The sequence below is a fragment of the Cannabis sativa genome, chromosome 7 (assembly GCF_029168945.1).
Source record: "Cannabis sativa cultivar Pink pepper isolate KNU-18-1 chromosome 7, ASM2916894v1, whole genome shotgun sequence".
NCBI lineage: Eukaryota > Viridiplantae > Streptophyta > Magnoliopsida > Rosales > Cannabaceae > Cannabis > Cannabis sativa.
Window position 1 is genome coordinate 54,851,230 of NC_083607.1, and position 21,185 is coordinate 54,872,414.

The 21,185-nt window shown below is 32.8% G+C and overlaps 2 protein-coding genes across 2 annotated transcripts; one reads left to right on the forward strand and one right to left on the reverse strand.

The window, feature by feature from the left end:
• Positions 1-874: 874 nt before the first annotated feature.
• On the reverse strand, positions 875-9,662 carry LOC115696698 (wall-associated receptor kinase-like 1). Its single transcript, XM_061118697.1, has 4 exons — positions 8,767-9,662; positions 8,269-8,585; positions 6,601-7,112; positions 875-1,707 (listed from the first exon to the last, which is right to left on the reverse strand). The coding sequence occupies exons 1-4, from the start codon at positions 9,626-9,628 to the stop codon at positions 978-980; spliced, it is 2,421 nt and encodes an 806-aa protein (XP_060974680.1). The 5' UTR covers positions 9,629-9,662; the 3' UTR covers positions 875-977.
• A 1,999-nt stretch (positions 9,663-11,661) lies between these two features.
• On the forward strand, positions 11,662-12,836 carry LOC133039893 (eukaryotic translation initiation factor 3 subunit B-like). The gene is made up of 2 exons (XM_061118965.1): positions 11,662-11,818; positions 11,923-12,836. The coding sequence occupies exons 1-2, from the start codon at positions 11,736-11,738 to the stop codon at positions 12,230-12,232; spliced, it is 393 nt and encodes a 130-aa protein (XP_060974948.1). The 5' UTR covers positions 11,662-11,735; the 3' UTR covers positions 12,233-12,836.
• Positions 12,837-21,185: the final 8,349 nt, after the last annotated feature.

The following is a 21,185-nucleotide window of genomic DNA, read 5'->3' on the forward strand; positions in this document are numbered from 1 at the left end:
ATTTAGAACTTTAGATGGTAAAATTGTAAATAAAACAAAAAGAAAGGTATTTTTAAAAATTTTCCTTTTTTTATTGCTCCATGTAATTAATGTGATAGCACATACTTTAGCTAAATATTCTCTAGAGGAAATTAGACTCTATACCCTTTTTCTATTGTTCTCTTTCATTTTTACCCTCTTTTTTAAAACCTATCATTTTTACCTCTTTTTCTAAACACTTTACCGATTTTACCCCTGTCACATCAATACACTCTCCATGTGACTCTCTTATATCAGGGTATTTTGGGTACAATACATACAAAAAGAGGTATGTTTCAATTAAATATAAAATTAGAGGTAGTTTTGGTTAATTGATAAATAAAAAAGGTATTTCTCAATATACCCCGTTTACCGCTAATACTAATTGGTGGTCTAATTTCTCACATTGCATAAAAACCTAGTTGAAGCCAGGGTCGGCCTTGAGTTGAAATGGGCTATAAGCAAAAAAAATTTTTTTGAGCCTTTACTATAAAAATAAATAGTATTTTTAAAAATTATTAAAAAATATATGTATATTTTTTAAAGGGTGTTTTTTTTGGGCCCTAGGTGCGGGCCTAGCCCGCCTATGCCCAGGGCCGGCACTGGTTGAAGCCATTGATTAGTGGTGATATTCCTAGCTCTTAATCCCTTCAAGCTCTCTATTTTCCGAAGCTTAAAAAAATGAACAAAAATTACTCATTCTTTTTCTTGATGGATTAAAAGTTTCTCATTTTCATAAAAGAAAGATACATCATTTATTTTAGCATTTGGACAAGATTTTCACATTGTTTACCATCAACATATGTGTTAACTTCACCTTACAAAAAAAAAAAAAACAAAACATATGTTAACTTCTCCTAGTATTAATATTAGTTGACCATAACTTGATTGAAATCACTGGATTTATTGTGAGCTAATTAATAATAAAGATACAAAAACTTATTAATTTCCTTATTCCATCAACGACTCCTAGAAGACAATATAGATTGTTCAATCTCAGTTGAAGGAGAAGCATAATTTATACTAGCTGAACTAGTTGTGACATTAGAAAAATCCCAAGGCTCAATTTGTTCACCTCTTACGTATTCTATCTCTTCATCAATTTTGGGATCATTATAATCCCCATCAAGGTTGTTGATCATTCGAATTCTCTCTAACTCACCTGAAACTTCTTTCATTGTTGGTCTCATCCTTCCATTTAAATTCAAGCATTTCTTGGCTAAGTTAGAAACTGCAATAATTTGATCACGATTATGGTTTTCAGATTCTTTAATAAGTCGACTATCAAGAATTTCAAAAAGTCGATCCTCTTCCATTGAAATGAGAAAATATGTGGCTAGACTTTTGCCTTCTTTGGACCTTGTAATAGAAATTGCTTTCTCACCTGTCAACAATTCAACTAAAACAACTCCAAAACTATAAACATCACTTTTATCAGTAAATTGGCTTGATTGAAAGTACTCCGGATCTAAATAACCAAACGTGCCATAAATAAGTGTTGTGACATGAGTTTGGTCAATAGAAACTGTCCTCGAAGTCCCAAAATCTGCAACTTTTGCTCTGTATTTTTCATCTAACAATATATTTGTGGACTTGATATCTCTATGGTAAATCGGAGATGAAGTTGCTGAGTGTAAGTAAAAAAGTGCTCCTGCAATTTCTGAAGCAATTCGCAACCGCATGTTCCATGTTGTGAGAGTGTTTGAAAGTAAAGAACAGAGAGAAATGAGAAGAAAACAAAGATGACTTGAATGAAGAAGAGTCCTTCTCATTAGATTGAAACATTACTGAGTATGTACATATATATACAACTGAAAACAGTAAAGGAATTAGTTACAGAATTAGTTAAGAAATAACAGAAAGCAAAACTAACAACTGTAACAGAAAAACTGATTATAACAGACACAACTAATCCTATTCTTCAACAGCCCCCCTCAAACTGAGTGTGGATTGAGAAACCACACTAAGTTTGTCTCGAAGAAAGGGAAACCGATTGCTAGAGATGGCCTTGGTGAGTGAATCTGCAAGTTGATCCTGAGCAGGGACATGATTAACTTGAAGTTGTTGTTGCATGACTTTGTCTCTTACGAAATAGAGATCTATTTCGATATGCTTGGTACGCGCATGAAGAATAGGATTGGCAGCTAACATGACTGTGCTCAAGTTGTCACACCACACAGTAGGAGGTGTAGACAAAGAGATGCGAAGTTCAGTGAGAAGTGACTGAAGCCATGTTATTTCTGTTACAACAGCAGCTAAGCTACGAAATTCTGCCTCTGTAGAGGACCGTGATATTGTCTGTTGCTTTTTAGATTTCCAAGCAACAAGATTGTTGCCAAAGAGAACACAGTAACCCGTGGTAGAGCGCCGGTCATCAGGATCGGATGCCCAATCCGCATCACAGAAGGCAGTGATGTCGTAGGTGGTAGATCGTTGTAGGTGAAGACCATAATCTAAAGTACCAGCCAGATATCGTAGAATTCTTTTAACTGCTATCCAGTGGGACTCCAAGGGATTTTGCATGAATTGAGAGACTTTATTTACTGAAAAGGCAATATCGGGCCTGGTAATTGTGGCATACTGCAAGGCTCCTACAACTGATCGGTATAGAGTGGAATCAAGGACATGATCACTTCCAAAATGAGAGAGTTTAAGGCCACTAGTCATAGGTGTATTGCTAGACTTAGCTCCCTGCATTTTGGTTCTGTTTAATAAATCTTGGATGTACTTAGTTTGGCATAAATGCAGACCATTATCTGTCTTTGTAATCTGAACACCAAGAAAATAATGAAGGTTTCCAAGATCCTTTAGGGCAAATAGAGAGCTGAGATTAGAGATGAGAGTAGATACCTCTTTAGCATGACTTCCAATGACAATAATGTCATCAACATAGACAAGTAGGTATGTTGTATGTTGTGACTGATTTCTGATAAAGAGAGAGGTGTCAGATTTTGCATGAGTGAATCCCAAACTAAGTAGAGCAGATGACAATTTGGCAAACCAAGCTCTTGGAGCTTGTTTTAAGCCATATAAAGCTTTTTGAAGTTTACACACAAACTCTGGATGGTCAGAATCAATGAAACCAGGAGGTTGACACATGTAAACTTCTTCTTCCAAATCACCATTGAGAAAAGCATTGTTGAAATCAAGTTGTCTAAGTGTCCACCCTTTAGTGACAGCCACAGTGAGGAGAACTCGAATTGTTTCAGGCTTTACAACAGGACTAAAAGTTTCATTAAAGTCAAATCCACTTTGTTGATGAAACCCTTTAGCCACAAGTCTTGCTTTGTATTGAGTTTGGCTGCCATCTTCATTTTCCTTGACTCGAAAAACCCATTTGCAGCCTATGCATTGACTGCCTGGAGGTAATCTTACTAGAATCCAGGTATTGTTCTTTTTGAGGGCATAGTATTCTGTGTTCATTGCCTTGTTCCACTTGGGATCTTGGAGAGCAGTTTTTACTGTGGCAGGAACAAAGGAGGCAGTGAGAACTTTGGGTTTTCGAATCCCAGCTTTGGCTCTAGTTTGCATAGGATGCTGGTTCACAACAGGGACATGGTGATCAGGTATGTTGGCTCTGGTTTGTGAGACCTGTAAGGGTTCAGGTTGACACTGAACAAGGGAGTTGGGAGATGACTCTGATGGTGCAGATGTGGGCACTGGGATGTTGGTGGATGGAAAAGATGATAGAGAATGGGATGGTGAATGAGGAGATGAGTCAGAGGGATGTATGTGTGAGGATAGGACAGGTGGTGAGGATGATATTGGTGGAGCTACAGGTGTAGACACTGCAGACAGAGAGGGATTTTGTGGGACAGCAGCAGGTTTTTGATATGGAAATGTTGTTTCATTGAATAAAACATCCCTAGACATATAGATTCGACCATCCTTGGCTAGACACTTATAACCTTTTTGTGTGAGACTATAACCTAAGAAAATGCAAGGAGTGGACCTATAATGCATTTTATTTTTGTTATAGGGTCTTAGGTTGGGGAAACATAGACACCCAAAGGTTTTAAGTGCTGAGTAATCAGGTTTGGTAAGAAATAAGGTTTCATGAGGAGTGAAATTATTGAGCACTTTGGTGGGCATTCTATTGATAAGATAGACAGAGGTTCGATATGCCTCATCCCAATATTTGAGTGGCATAGAGGCATGAGCTAATAGAGTCAAACCAGACTCTACTATATGTCTATGCTTTCTTTCCACAACCCCATTTTGTTCATGGGAGTGAGGACAAGAGACTCTATGAATGATACCACAAGATTCCACTAAGGAAGTGAAAGCTCTAAACTCTCCTCCCCAATCCGATTGAATGGCTTTGATTTTGTGATTGAGTTGTAACTCAATCTGTGTTTTAAATTTGATAAAAGTGGGGAGAGCCTCATCCTTGGTTCTAAGAAGATAGAGCCAAGTGTACCTAGAATAGGCATCAACAAAACTAATGTAATATCGATATCCATTAGAAGAGACCATAGGGGCAGGACCCCATAGGTCAGTGTGTAGAAGCTGTAATGGAGCAGTATACACAGTGTCAGAATTAGGATATGGTAATTTGTGATGCTTTCCAAGACAACAAGCTGTACACAAATCAAAAGTATTTTTATTGATAGGAGTGATATTACATTTGGCCATAACAGATTGTACAATTTGCTTTGATGGATGGCCTAGACGATTGTGCCAAAGATTAAAGTTGGAAAAAGGTACAGTAGAGGCATTGAGTTGAGATTGGAAAACAGCTTTTGGTAAAGACACAGGTGCTGCATTTGAGGAGTGATCACTGGATTGAGAAATGGATTGAAGAGATTGATCAAACTTATAGAGTCCTTTGTCAACCTTCCCAACCAATAAAGTCTTCATAGTATCCTGATCTTTCACAAAACAAAAATGAGGGTGAAACTCAAAATAGACAGAATTGTCTTTAGCAAATTGAGATACACTCATTAAGTTTTTAGTAATATCGGGTACATGAAGTAAGTTATTCAATTTAAGAGATTGAGAGGTAAAAGGTGAAATAAAGGAGTTGTGACCAGTGTGAAGGATATTCAAACCTGAGCCATTACCCATTTGGATTTGATCTAAACCAGGAAAGTCTTGAGGAGCCACAAGATTGTGCAAATCTGGGGTGAGATGGTTGGTAGCACCTGAGTCCGGGTACCAGCTTTGGTCAGTAACAGATTCAGGTGTAGCAACCAAGGCTTGCATCTCTGCCATAGCAGCCGATCCACTGAAAGATTGAAAAGATTCAGGGCCAGTGAATGATTTATCGAATCGGTAGAAACATTGCTTGACTGTGTGGCCTTGTTTGTGACATAGTTGGCATTGAACCTTAGGAGTAGAGGACCCTCTTCCAACCCCTGAAAAACCACCACGAAAACTGCCCCGAGAGCCACGAGGATTGTTAGTGAAGGAAGGATATGATGGAGTATAGGAATTACCATATTGATGAGGGCTTGTGTTGTAATGAGGATAGGGATGGAAGGTGGTGTTGTAGGGAGGAAAATTGCCACGAAAAGAACCACGGCCGCCTGTGAAAGATCCAAATTGAATTGGGGAAAAATTTTGATGGCCTCCTCGAGTAACAGATGGTCTAGGCATATTTGGTTGAGTTGCCAGATTCACTTCTGGTTTTGATATATCAAGATCAGACTCAGTCGTCTCATTTCGAACCTCTTGAGCCATGAGTAAAGACTCAACCTCAGCAACAGAATAATCATCTTTTCGAGTGGATAAAGATGTTACAAAAACAGAGTAGTCTCGTGTAAGACCATTAAAAATGGCTTCGATGTGATCTTGAGGAGAAAGAACGTGGCCTATGGATGCAAGAGAATCAACAACGTGTTTGATCTTGAGCAAGTAGTCATTCAGATTACCAGTGAGTTTGATTCGACGAAGCTGAGTTCTGAATTGACTAACCTTGGCTCGATTTTGAGCTGAGTAATACTCCTCAAGAGTAGTCCAGATCTGAGCCGCACTATTGCATCCCACCATGCGAGTAAGTATCTTTTCTGTCATTGAGGAGAGAAGCCATGATACAAGAAGACTGTCTTGGATGTCCCATTCAAGAAACTCCTCAGAGACTCGATTTCCAGCTTCATCTGCTGCTGTCACGAATTTAGGTGGAGCTGCCTTTGGATCGAGAAATTTGATTAGTCTGTGGCCTTTGATCGCAGCATAGATCTGGTGTCGCCATGGAAGGAAATTATTTTCGTCAAGTTTGATGGACAGTGAGTGATTGAACGAAAGAGATGAAGATCTTGATGAAGAGTTGGATCCGTTTGAACGAAGAGTAGAATCGGCAGAGGTAGCAGTCGCCATTAAAACGAGAGAAGCTCTGATACCATGTGAGAGTGTTTGAAAGTAAAGAACAGAGAGAAATGAGAAGAAAACAAAGATGACTTGAATGAAGAAGAGTCCTTCTCATTAGATTGAAACATTACTGAGTATGTACATATATATACAACTGAAAACAGTAAAGGAATTAGTTACAGAATTAGTTAAGAAATAACAGAAAGCAAAACTAACAACTGTAACAGAAAAACTGATTATAACAGACACAACTAATCCTATTCTTCAACACATGTCATTTGAAACTCTCTGTCGTGGTCATGGAGATAATGAGCTAGAGTACCATTCGGTATGAACTCATAAACTAGAAGAGGAACTTCGGTCTCCAAACAACAACCCAATAATTTGACAATATTTCTATGATTGATTTGTGAAAGGATGACAACTTCATTGATGAACTCTGCGATTTTCGCTTCTCCTTCTATTTTCGATTTCTTAACTGCAACAATTCTTCCATCTGTGAGCATACCTTTGTGAACAGTTCCTTGACCTCCTTGGCCAAGGATTCTATCCATGTCAAAGTTGTTTGTTGCCTTCTCTAGTTCTTCTGAGCTAAATAATTTTGTTTTCTCAAGACTATATTCATGTGTAGATAATTGTTGTTGTAATAATAAACCACCGTTCCTTTGAAAATGTATCTCTTTGCGCTTAATGTTACTTCTTTTTATAATGAACTTCATTAAGTGCCATAAACCAATTAGTAAAAAAAATGTGCCAAAAGTAGAACCTGTATATAATAATAAAAAAAACCATCAAAATAATGTATATAAACACATAAAATAATCACAAGATAATGTAATAAGCTACATCAAATAGGATTCCTTAGAGAAGTCGATTTTAAAGATTGTTTAAGCATGTAACAAATAAGATAATATATTCTTGGTTTAAACTACATGATGGATTTAAGAATTTAATCTATCTATATCTTAACTTGCTTCATAATTTTCAAAGGAGTGGAGCATATGTATATGTATTTATGAGTCCTAAGTAAAACCTGGTTTTTTTATCTTTGACGACATGACATTAACAGTTGGCTCTTTGACTTGTAACTAAACTTGTTAGTTAGTTGAGTTGGCTTACTTGTTATACAAGCCAGCTTTCTTTTCTTTAAACTGAAATTAACAAGTTGCATTTTAATTAGTACACAAAGCTTTGGAGTAATCACTTTAATTGGTGAAAATTGAAATACTTGTAGCATAGAGAAAGTTTCAGAGTTGAGAAAGAAAAATAGTGTGTAGTAGAAGGGAAAAGGGTGATTCTGTTGAAAAATGTTGAAAATAGTTGCTGCAGCAAAGAAAAAGAACGAATTTACTAAATTAAAGTCTGGGTTGAGTCACGGATTAGGTTGTTCTCTTTAAGACAACACTGTCCAAAACTGCGCAAGCAGACTATTAGTCTCGTCGTCTCCAGAATAAAACAGCCTAGTCAAAACACTGTAGGGGAGTTCTATTGTACAATAGAGAACCGTCGAAATATCACACTTAATATAGTCGTACCATTGCTCAGAATACATTTGTAATATAATTGTATAGAACTGTAAATAATATGATCGGAGAGAAATTGTCTCTACTTACTAATTAATTAAATATATTTGAAAAATTAAAAAATAAAATGAAACCACACCTGACAACTCAGCACAGTTGGATAACGGCAGCAATGCGCGTCGTAAGTAAAATTTCACTAAAGTTCCAACAGATTCTTCAAAGAGACTTCCAAGGTGTTTCTTCCTCAAGAAAAAAGATTATGTTCAAGGAAAATTAACTATGTACACTCGAGTTCTAGTTGTCTTAATGACTCTGCAACTTGGTATTGATATAGTCAAAGAATGGATTCCTCAAGAGGTGTAGCTTCAAATTAGAGTGAAGTGTTAACCGCTATAATTCCTTATGTCTTTTAGTTAACCAGTTTTGCATATTTTTGTTCTTTATTTTCTAGCTTATAATTGTTTGCAGATTTATAAATTTCATGTTGAGATTGTTGATCAAACACAACAATATGTATATAGTGAAAACAGAGAAGATAAAACTTACCCAAAACAGAGTAAATAATTATGAGGTTTCTTGAATGAGAATCATTATTCATAAGAGATTGAGTACTGCACAAGGTTTCATTCTGTATTGGTGTGTACCCCTTTAGACATGAGCACTTATAACTCCCATCTGTATTTACACAAGTTCCATTTCCGCACAAGTTCGGTTTCTGTTTGCACTCATCAATATCTGAAAAACACAAACATATTTACAATCAAATATATATACACACACTCATTTTTCAACTCATCAAATTTACAATTAGGACTACTAATTAAGTCATGGGTTTTTTGTTACTTTAGCTATGCAAACAGTTGTAAGACTTATATTTCAAAACAAAAAAGATTGCAGGGTACAGAGAGTTCCCTACCTATGCAACCATTTGAAAGGTATGGGTTTCCTTGGTAGCCCTCGGAGCACTGGCAAAGGTAACCTGTTCTCGAAGCCGAGTTTATACACACACTATTCTCCTTGCAAGAGTAAGTCTCCATATTCCTCTTGGCTGTTTCGCAGGAATTGAACCCAACAGCCCAGTCCAGAACCACCGGAACATTTGTGACATTGCTGAAATCTTCCAACCTTGAAAAATTAAACTCTTTTTCTTGCATAACAAAACCATAGCTACATGGGTTAAAACTCAAAACGCTGCTATGATTATTGTAGCTCCCCAACTTCAAATTGTAGTTAACAAGTTCTTCAGGGATGGAAGTTTTGCAACAGCCTACGCCAGAGCAAGACTTCAAGTCAACTTCGTCTGCGAAACTACATGAAGATATGCAACCAGTTGTGTAGCTGTTACCATTGCGGAAGCCATTGATGGTTGCCAAATTGTCGCAACCTATGGAGTAAAACTTGTTTTCTATGAATGAAACACTGAAATATTCATTCAAGGCTCGAGTGATGTCTCGGGTAGGAGTTGAGTTTCGACTACCATTGTCGCTACTGTAACAATCTCTGACAACAGGCCCTGTTATTGTTAGCTTGCCATCTGGGACTGATATGTTCATGACGTTGTAACTGGTGTTGAATAGGTAAGGCTTTGAATTTTTACAATAGATCTGGAATTGATACTTGGGTTCCAAGTAACAACTGTCGTCAAGGCCAAATGGGTACGGAATTTCGAAATCACCACACGAGTTGAGGCAGCTATTTTTGTGGGTTGCTATGGAGCTGCTGTTGTTGTTAATGCAAAATGCTTGGCCAAACATAATTGCATGTATCATCAGTTGCATATATATTAATATACTTGATTTTTTATGTAAACCCATATTGAAGAAAGGAGTTGATTAATGTTTTTTTCTCTTTAATATGAGTTATATTAAAATGGAGTATTATTCTTATAGAAAAAATTTCCTTTATATTTTATATTTAAATTATAGTTACTGTTATACACGTGGGATTTGAATTGAAAAATGTATATGTGTTTAGGTGATATATAAACGTCAGACTAATCAACCATTGTTTGATGTGGAATGTGGAATGTCTACTCTTGTATTAAATTATCTCCCTCTTATTCTAGTTGTAATTTTTCTAATGTTAGTAAGAATTGTAATTTTATTGGCTATAATGTGGTTAAGTGAGCATTTACCTACTAACTTTTACATTTTGTTATCCTCTGTACCGGAGGAACTACTATGTAACGACCGTAAGGTCTAACAATTACTTATTTTATTAAATGAATACGCTTATTTAAAAAAAAAAATGTGGAATGTGGATATATAAGGCATTGTGAAAAAGTGAAAACGAATATATATAAAATGTAACAAGTCTATTTACGAAACAAAAATAAATTTTGCTTTCTAATATGACGTTCATTTTAGTCCTGTCGTTGGACTTTTGCTTTTTCTTTTTTCCTGAATTTCTTTGGACAGTTTCTTTGATCTCATAGGAGGTCAACTTCGAAGTTTCTCAAAGTGATCAAATAATTTCAACTTTTATTTTATTTCACGGCTAATTATTAAAGGAATTTTTACACTAAATGTCAAATTTGACATCTTTTTAACATTTTTATTTATGTTTAGTTTTTTAAATTTTTTTATAAAATTTAGTTTTCAATTTTATTTTTCAAAAAGTTCTTTAATTACAAAAATATCTTTATTGTTTATGTCATCTTTCTCCCATTTTTCTTAGTCTCTTTTACATGTTATCTCCCTCTTTTTTCTCCTTTTTTTTTTTTTCATTTTTTGTTTCTTCTCTCTCTCTCTCTTCAAATTAAAAAAAATAAAAGTGATATCTTTATATATTAAAAGTGTCTATCTAACGGCATTTCTTGGTTTAACAGAATATACCTTAAAAATAAAAGAATATTCTGTTAAATTTAACGATGTTAATATGTTTGATCTTCCGTTAACAAATAAACCCAATAATTAAACCCAAAAATTAAATAATCTTTTTTTAAATTAAAAAAAAATCATCTTAGGCACATATCTCTCTAACAAACCGTATACATATCTCTCTAACAAACCGTATCAAATAAGACTGTTAGTATTATTATTATCTAAATATATTAATATTAATGTTTTAAAAATTAATATTATTTTGAATCGTATATGAATTGTATAACCCTAACACGAAAAGCCAAATCTAATTTTTCTCAGTCACATCATCATCGACTAGGATCAGTCGACTCCCACTCCCAGTCGACTAATACACCGGACTTCAGTTCCTCTCTAAGTGCCTCCTCCACTCTTTCTATGAACACCGAGCCATGAAATTCAAATCGGATAAATCCCATTGAACGATCAAATATCAATGTTCAATCCATTTTGTGGGACTCCTATGGAGTTTTAAAAGTTTTATTGAATAATTTGATATTAATAAAGAGAACGGTGCATTCTTCTTCTTAGCCAGGTGAGTTTCAACTTTCAATTTTAATGGACAATTTCAATTTCAAGATTTTACAAATGGTTCTTAAAGGTACATTGATTGGATTTCAAGTTTTTTTTCTCCCTTTGAAGGATTATTGAATAACGATTATCAATAATTAAATAATTATCTAGAATGAATATACTCTCATATGGCGCAACTCATTTGTTTCAGATACTGTTGCGCCTAATACTTCGGTAGTTTAAAACAAAATAAAACGTAACCCATTTCAAGCCACGACTCATCTCCGACCTTCTCTCTCATCTCCGACCTAGCACTTCCGCCCACCGGCCGAGCACACAATCGGCGGTCCCTCTAGAGATCTCCGTTAAGTTCTATTTCTAGATCTAGATTTAAATCTATCTCTCTCTCTCTCTCTCTCTCTCTCTCTCTCTCTCTCTCTCTCATATTTTATGAGAACTTTTGGTGCAGAGAGTTGTCATCAATATTTTTGATGTAAGAACTGGAAAGGTTATGAGAGATTTCAAGGGCACAACCGATGAGTTTGCAATTGCAGGAAGCGGTGGTGTGTCAGGGGTATCTTGGCCTGTTTTCAAGTACTATATATTTTCCCTCTTGATATTGATATTGCCAATGTTATTTACAACATTATGATTGTGTTTTTTTACATCATACATTAATGGGTTACATGATTTTTCAGATGGGGTGGTGGAAAAGAAGATAAATATTTTGCAAGGCTGGGGAAAAATCTGATCTCTGTTTATGAGACAGAAAACTTCTTTCTTCTTGATAAGAAATCCTTGAAGGTCGAGAATGTGATGGATTTCAGTTGGTCTCCTACTGATCCAATTCTTGCCCTGTTTGTTCCTGAATTAGGGGGTGGGAATGAACCTGCAAGAGTGAGTCTAGATTTTCTCTTTGCTGACTCAGGAAGAAATTGTGTCCATACAAGGTATATATTAATTTCAATTAAAAGCTTTCTATCTTTGTTTTTTGTTCATTTTCTTTAGTACGTTGTTATTGCTTGGGTCAAATTGTTCTTCTATTATTTTTTTTCCTTTGGTGTTTGGTGGATCGCATGAAATTTCTGCCATAAACTTTCATAAATAGTTCTCATTGATGAAAATAGTTTTGACTAATTTCTATTTGAAATATGGAAATAATTCTGAGACAATGCACACTGTGTTTGCAAAAGTGTTCAAATGAAACAATCACTTAACTAACCATGTTAAAAATGACTCAATGACTCTTATTGTCAGGTTCTTAGCATGAGGAGACTTGGAGGAGCTGGGGCTGTTGTTCCTCTCATCACAGATGGTCAGGCTGAAGTATGCTCTTGTTAAATCCCAATACTTATAAGTAATTGCTTCATAACAAATGATAATACCTTTTTTTTTTTTGTTTTGATTGATGAGATGATCTGAATAACATTAGGTGATGAGAACCTCTGTGATCATGGAGTTAATATAATGTTATCCCTAACAAGTACACGGGATATGAGTGAGTGTTTATACATTTTTAGTTTATTAACTTTTGAGTTAGTTTGATCTAATTTCTTGACTCTGTTGGGTGAAAGGACCATGCTTTCCGATGTGCAAGGTATGAAAATGAACCATTTCATTGTGTCACTCATTTGCTAAATGCTTTGCTGTTTGGATATATGCTTTTTCTACAGTATTATTTACCTAAAATACCACAAATTCTATGGACTTACTTCAAGTTCCTTGCTTAGAATATTTATTGTTTTTTGAGGCATCTATATTGTGGTTATGGTATGTGTAGAAGTAACTTTAAAAATTTTGGTACACTCTGCCCAGCTATGTTCTAACATAAATAAAGGGTAGCCAGACCTGCAAAGTTGATTGCTTATATGATGTCTTTCATAGTACAAGAATGATTTAAGAGGCTCCTAAAAGGAAGATTTAATGTAGATTTAAAAGCTGAAGAAGAAGAACTAAACGTGAGAAACATTGTTGGCAAGTTATCTCAAAGTTTTTTTTAGTATTTAAGATTTGACTTACTGCCTTACAATTGATGCGACCCCAAACTGCTGATTGTTTTGATCTCTTAGTACTCTTGATTAAATATTATTTATTTTTAACTTAAACTTTATTTTTTATTTCTTTACAAATATGAAAAACTTAAATAGATCTATCTACTATTGTTGTTGTCGTTGCTTAGTTACTGAATTCTTAAACAAAAACCACTAGAACTTATATAAAACTAATATTTACGTGGCTCGCCACGTAACTCTCATCTAGTTAATTAAATAACTACCTATTTTTCACAGCATAAGAAATAAAAAAATAGAGATGATGTGACCAATTGATTATTTCTTTCAAATAATATTAAAAGTAACTTTTTTTTCAATTTGTTGTTGTTATTATTTAATTGCCAAAATAGAACAATCTAAAAATTTGTTTTTTTTTTAATTATTTTTATTCAAAATAATAATAATGAAAGAAATTATACTATTTAAATGTAGATTTTTTTAATAATATTTATTCAACGTAATACAAATCACATCTAGCTTATTTTTAATTCCTAATTGATTTATAGTTGTTTTATCTTTTAATTTATTTCATTGTTGTTGTTTCACCAAGTCATCCATATTGAAGAGTCTTTAAGGGCAAAATGTGAGATAATGATGTCGAGGTTGAAAGTCAAAAGATTAATGTATAATTTTTATTGTTTGATTTCAAAGATTTATTTTGTTATGTTTATATATATATTTTTTTTTGATGTATTTAGTAAGAAAAATTGTTCAAATTTAAATGGTTTATGTCTCTCACTTTTCTGTTTATAATTAGTTAATTTTCAATTTTAATTTAGTTATTATATGGTTCTTAAAAAAACTATATCCTTGAATTAAGTCTTACATTTTTTAGTTGTATTTGAGTTTTATAATTGAAGTTTGTTTTGGTTTCATGTTTATTAAATTTTACAATTACGTTATTTTTTAGTTGTTATATTGTTGTTTTTATGTTGCTCAATACATGATATATTTACAGTTTTGTTTAACTATTAATCGTATTTTAACGGTTCATTGTTTTATTAATTTTATCATCTTAATATTTTTTAGGTACGTGATAAGACCTCTGATGGTGTTTACAAGTTGAACCTTCTAAAGAAAAATATTACAAGGCTTATAACTTAATTTTTTTATTTATCTTGTTTGAAACGTTCTCTGCTTGTAGTTCATTCATTTGAAGAAAAATATCATAGTAGAGAGTTGTTTTATAGTTTGTTTAATGTTGTTTTGATGTTGTTTTAATTGCTGCAGCACTTGATTTCTAGTGATGATGATCTTCAAAGCTGATGAGAATAAACTTGTTGTTCATTTCTATTTCTTTGGTAGAATGAAGTGAGTTACATACATAGAAAGTGTAAAATAAAATGTTCAAAAGTCTTCCAAGAAGATTGAAGCTACTGTGCATGGATTAATGATTTAGAAATGTTTGGTTTTAGTTGTAGCTGAAGAGCAACATATTTCTGTAAGAAACGTTGCTTTATATTTTTTTGAACTTTTTTCTAATTTTTTTTTTTTTTTGGTAAGTGAACTTTTTTCTAATTAATTTCACATGTATCTTGCATTTGATATTGAATATTATAATTTCTTTTTAAGTTGTTTATATCTTTTAGTACAATGAGAAACAACTCTTATTATATTTTTAATTTCTACATCAAGTGTTGGTATATTTATTTCATTTTCTTTCTAGAAAAAAGACTATAGTTGTTAATTAATATGTTTTTTTAACTGTTAACAACTATTTAACAACGATATTGAAACATAAAAACAATTGATGAACAAATAATTATAGATTCTTCAATATTCAGCTTATCCAAGTGTTTGCTTTTAGTTTTATTCTTGTTGTTTTGTAGTTGATTCTTGACACTACATTTAATTGTTTGTTAGTTGTTATTAAGATGTTTAACAAATAGAAAAATGAGTATATATTTAGTTTATTTATAGGCATTATTGAGTTAGTATACAAGTATTTTGTAGTTGCTTGTAAATTTATTTTATACATTTATTTTTTCTTCTAGAGGTGATGCAATTTGTGGAGTTGTTTACATGTCTATGTAATTTGCATATTGTAGTGAATTTGTTATACAATTGTTTATTTGTTGTTATTTAGTTGTTTATTCAATAGAAATGAATATATATACATATTTTTTTTTTTATTTGTGTGTTGTTTTTATTTATTTTTTAAAGAGAAATTTTTAAAAAAATTATTTTTTATATTTTATTTTCAATTTTACGACGTAAAACTTTTATTTACAAAAATACGCTTTTAAAGTTAAAAATTACACTTTTCTTAACAAAAAATAAGAAAACAACTAAAAATAACGAGAAAACAACCTCACGACAACTATAAATAAACTAAATAAACTATAAAATAACGAAAAATAACCAGAAAAACAACATCATGAAAACTATAATAAATAATGTGTTCAGTAAAAAAAAAACAACTAAAGAACAACTAAACCAACTAGAAAATAATTATACAACACCTAGATAATAATATGAAAATAACTGTTAAACAACATGCAAAACAACTATACAAAATTTATACGAATTTGTGATTTTTTAGAGGGAAAATAACGTTGTTTTCATGTTGTCGTAAAGTTATGCTTTATTTTTGCAACATGTCAACAACAGTCTTTTTTAGAACAACTTAAAAACAACGGTTTGTAAGGGAAAAAAGTCGATCAAAGGTAAAAAAAATAAGAATTTTGTAAAAAAAGTAAAACTTTTGTTATTTTTATGTATTTCTAAAATAATCCACCTAAATTATATATATGTGTATTATGAGTAATATTTTTATTTCTATTTTAATTAATTTATTTAGTTATAATCACCCTACAAAAATACATAATCAAAATAATGATATGATAGTATACATACAAAGTAATTACAATCTAATTCACCAAACAAAATTGAATATAATATTATTTGTGTATGTTATAAAATAAAAATTGTTTACTGAAGTAAAATCTCTACTGAATAAAGTCCCTGACACTACTCTTTTTTTTTTTTTTTAAAAAAAAATCTTTAAACATATATAACATATACTTTCAATATAAAATTTCATATATAAATTCACAGCCTTTAAAAAAATTTCTATATAAAATATATATTATTTATAATGTGAAGAGTATGCTAAAAAGAGGATTGTATTGATAGATGGATCTATCATATAATTTATATACATATTATATATTTATGCTAGAACATATGTGTGAATTATTAAAAAATTAGGAATGAAGGATGAGGAAGAAGATTCAATAGGTATTTTTGAAAAAAAAAAATTTTAAATTTCCTTTTTTGTTTAATTTCCCTTACTAGGCTAAAAATGTAAAATTTAAGCCTAAAATACATATTATAGAAAAAATCCCATTATTAAATGGATTATTTGCGGTAAACTATCTTCTATTTTTATTTTTTTCCAGCTAATTCTTTTATTTATTTATTTTAGGCAAAATCTTCATATATTTAAGGCTATGTTCGGAAACCATTTTATTTTTTGTTTTTTTTTTTTTAATTTTACTTAACAAAATCTTGTAGTTTCTTCATAATTTTTGATTAATTAATCAAAAAATTGATTTTTTTTTATGGTTACCGAACAATATCTTAGTTTTCACAAATTTGATTACTATTATATTGATTTTGAAATTTTATTTTCACATATATATAAGTGTACACACTGATCATTCAAATAGCATTCTTTTTTTTTTATATATATATATAATAAGCATGATAATATTCATTAAACAATAAAACAGTTAGACTTCGTGGTCGTTACAAAATAGATCCCTCGAAAGCGAGGAAATCAGAATAGAGCCATACAGTTGGTGGGAGAAAGCCCACTTAGCCACATTATGGGTAGCAAAGTTACAAGACCTACTAACATGAGAAAAATTACAACTAATAAAAGCAGGAGAAGACTGAATACAAAAGGAGACATAGTTCTCAAGAGCCAAATGGGACACCTTCCCATTGAGTGCATTGATAGCTAGCCTCGAGTCACTCTGCATAATAATATACTTATATCCTAAATCCATTGCCATCGAAACAACCAAACAGGCCGCAGCTTCTCCACATAACGCATTTGAGAACTCCAGACGAGACGTGTCAACCTGAATAACCTTGGCCAGGTGATCCCTTGCAACACCAGCAATACACATGCTCTTTAAGCCCACTCTAACATCACAATTCAGTTTTATCCCATCCTGTGGAGGAGGGTTCCAAGTTTTCTTCAAGATCGGTGTCGGAATAGTCAAAAGAGAATCATGCAACTCTGCAAAAGAAGTACAAATATTGTTAATATATTTCAACACATCTGGGGGGAGTTATTGTGTACCAGTTCGTTGCGCGTCCTCCAGATGTTGTCAACAACAATCGATGCATAAAGAAAAATATCCTCAGCACGGATCCCCTTATGTCTAAGGTCCCAAATAAATTTAATCTAATCCCAAACACGAATCCCATTATCACACACAGGGTAAATACCCCAAGGAGAAGCACGCCATAAGTGTGGCGCCATCTCGCAAGAGAGAAATAAATATTCCATAGATTCCTCCCCAACCCCGCAGAAAGGGCAGTTTGAGTTCTCAATCTGGAACCTTCTTCTAATGACTGCTCTCCGCATTAGAAAGGATACACCACCAAAGAACTTTATGACACTCCAAGATTTTACTATTCCACAGCTTATTCCAAAGCGCCGGAGCAACAGCACAATGAGTAGCTCTATCTAAGGCCTGGGACAGATAAGCCGATTTACACAAGAATTGACCATTGCTTTCCAAAGTCCAAATCCATTTGTCCTTACCTTACCCCGAGGGCTTACCCCCTTTTAAGATAGCAGAAATAGTCTCTCTCCAAAAAATAGTGTTCAGTTTATGGACATCCCAATCCCCACTAGTCAGTAGAAGATCGGCCACAACTAAATGTTCTGACATCACATTACCATTCAGTTTTGGGACGAAACCTTTGCAATGGGGTATCCAAGGATCCCTCCAAACACTAGTATCTCTACCATTGGTCACCAATTTACAGGCCCCTTTTTTCAAAATAGCATTTGCTTTCACAACATTTTTCTAAAACCAGGAATTAGAGTCTTTATATCTGCAACTGAGAAAATCCTTTCCTTTTAAATACTTTGCCTCCAAGATCTTGCAGCATAAAGATTGACACCCATTCAAAATTTTCCACCCCCACTTGGCCAAAAAAGCGAGGTTCATTTCTTTTATTTTCCGAAAACCTAGACCACCCAAAGACTTAGGAAGGCAGAGTTTCTCCCAAGCTTTAAGATGGAGGCCATGGTTTCCTTTCTCGAAGCCCCACCAAAAATTCCGTACTAAACCATCAATCCTATTAACCATGCGATTAGAGAGTTTTGTGGTTTGCATAGCATAGATCGGCAAAGACAAACCCACCGACTTAATAAGTAAACTTGCGAAAATAAGTAAACTTAAAGGTTCTTTCACAAAAAAAAATAAAAGATTCAGTATTTAAAAGTTAAAATATAATAAAATTTTGCTGCAAATTCTTATAATTAAATCTCCTGTTCTATTTTCGAAATAGAGAGCGTATCACCTTTGATCATTTAGTTTTTATGAAGAAACCGAATGAAATAGCTATAATTTGAATTCTGAGAGGTGGAGAAGAGGAAGAATTTAGCATCATCCTTCGACCCGTAAGTTGTTATATTAGATACGTAACCGGCCTTGTTTTTTGCAAAACAATGAAGTTAACTGGCCTTCTTTCTTTCTCTGTTCCTTCCTGTCGGCGACCATGGAGGTTGAGTAGAGATTTATTTTCACCTTTTACGAGATCTGCGATGAGTAGATCGGAATCTCAGGTTTTTCGAGGTTAGATGTTTCAATCTGGATGTATGCGACGTCTAGATTCAGGCGCCCATAATACAACTATGCGTTGGTCACCTATGCCTATCATTTCAACTCCTCCACGGTTTTCACCAAATCTAGGATTTTCAGTTTCAAACTTAAAGCTTTTTATCTCATTCGTTATTTAGTTTTGAATAGAAGAATGTAATTTTGTTTTCAATTTTTATTTGCAATTTCTTTGATATTGTTTAGTTTTTCTTCAGTAATCAGTATCTATTTTGTTGAGTGTTTTTGCACTCGTTTTTAATTTTTCTATTGAGGAACTTTTAGAAATAGATTACGGCTGAGGATGGTGCCTCTGTTCTAACCACCACCCCTTCTCCACGACGTCGAAGTCCGTCAAACTGCAATGAAGAATCAGATATCCCGACGGGTCCAAAATTATGGCATTGTTTCACGCGTAAAGATAGCCCTTGATGGTGAAATATGTAATCTTTAATTACCGTTGTTTAAGGTATGAAATCTTATTAAATTTATTATAATTTTCAGATATCTTAAAAAAATATTTTTACAGTATTTTCTATCTCTAATTTTGTGGACTATTTATTGTTTTTACTACTATTTATTTTAAAAAGTTTTCATTTTTAACTTTAAAATTAAGTGATTTTGTTTTATTTTAAATTTTATATATTACATATATTTATTTTTCTCATCTATTCTTTACTCTTTTGTAGCTTTTATGATTTAGAAGCACTTCACCTTCCTTTTAGGTTTTAAATATTTATTATTCTTTTGAATACTCAATTTTAGGGATTCCCCGTTATTAAAATTTATTGACAAATTCATAATTTATTCATTTATAAATAATATACATTTTATATTATTATTGTAATGTCATTATTTTAATATTTTTATTTTAATATTTATTGACTAATATATCTTTTTAATTTTAATGGCTAATGTATTTTTTGGTTTTGTAAGGCAATATGTCTAGTTTTGTAAGTGGTTTTTTTTTTTTTTTTAAAAAAAAATTTTGTAAGGCCAATGTGGTTTTTTTTTTGTATGGCCAATGTGGCTAGTTTTTTTTGTACGGCCAATGTGGCTAGGTTGTAGTTTTGTAAGGCCAGTATGACTAGTTTTGGTTTTGTAAGGCTAGTATGACTAGTTTTTGGTTTTATAAGGCCAGTATGGCTAGTTTTAAATTTTATAAGGTCAGTATGACTAGTTTTAGTTTTGCAAGGCTAACATAGCTAGTTTTAATTTTGTAAAGTTATTATATGGCTAGTTTTAATTTTATAAGGTCAGGTAGGTCTAATAATAACACATCAAAATGTAGTGTAGTCACTGTCAGCAATGGAGATGAGAATAGATAAGTTCTAGTATTTACATTAGAGAACTCTATGTGACTATTTTTATAAAATTTTCATATTTTATTTTATTTTATTTGTAAGGGAAATTTTATTTTTATTAAATATTTATTATGTATTAATTTTTTCCTCTTTATTTTGTAGGTGTTTTACTAGTGGATCGGAAGTGACAACTCTCAGTTTTGAGGTTTTCTTTTATGATATTATAGTTTTATTGTCTAGTTCTCCTGGGGTATCTCTGCATGCTCTTAGGATAGACAATGAACTGTTATAGATGGAAGAAAATCCTCCTCTGGTTGCGTAACTTTGTTACTTTTGTTATTTTAACCTGTATCGGTTTCCTTTCAAAAAAAAAAAAAAATCTCTCGTTCTATTTTGAGGTATGTATTTTCAAACATTAGCTGTGTTGGACAACATAACACGTGAAAACGTAATTACTTTATTATTGTAAAAGCAATTACACCAAGACTTGAACACTTTAACTTGATCATAATACACACAAAGCACACACTCTTTTATTTACTAGACACTCACACTTAAAGGTTTAGTTGCACACTATTTGATGGGACACTCTTTTAGAGTTTTGTTGAGACTTAGTTAAATACACTAGGACACACTTCACTTGTACACTCAACTCACCATGCACCACCAAAGGGCCTACTCCCCTATTTATACGTACTACTCAAAGGATGGTACATTATTATGCTAGAATGTTCTAGCAAATTGTCAATTTATTATAGCCTAA

What these genes read in the sequence shown, in the direction of transcription:
- LOC115696698 (XM_061118697.1), bottom strand. Translation starts at nt 9,628, where the DNA reads ATGCAACTGATGATACATGCAATTATGTTTGGCCAAGCATTTTGCATT. An exon ending in CCTTTCAAATGGTTGCATAG is followed by an intron (nt 8,586 to 8,766) that starts GTAGGGAACTCT and finishes TGTGTTTTTCAG; the next exon opens with ATATTGATGAGTGCAAACAG. An exon ending in GACAGAGAGTTTCAAATGAC is followed by an intron (nt 1,708 to 6,600) that starts ATGTGTTGAAGA and finishes CACTCTCACAAC; the next exon opens with ATGGAACATGCGGTTGCGAA.
- LOC133039893 (XM_061118965.1), top strand. Translation starts at nt 11,736, where the DNA reads ATGAGAGATTTCAAGGGCACAACCGATGAGTTTGCAATTGCAGGAAGC. An exon ending in GTATCTTGGCCTGTTTTCAA is followed by an intron (nt 11,819 to 11,922) that starts GTACTATATATT and finishes ATGATTTTTCAG; the next exon opens with ATGGGGTGGTGGAAAAGAAG.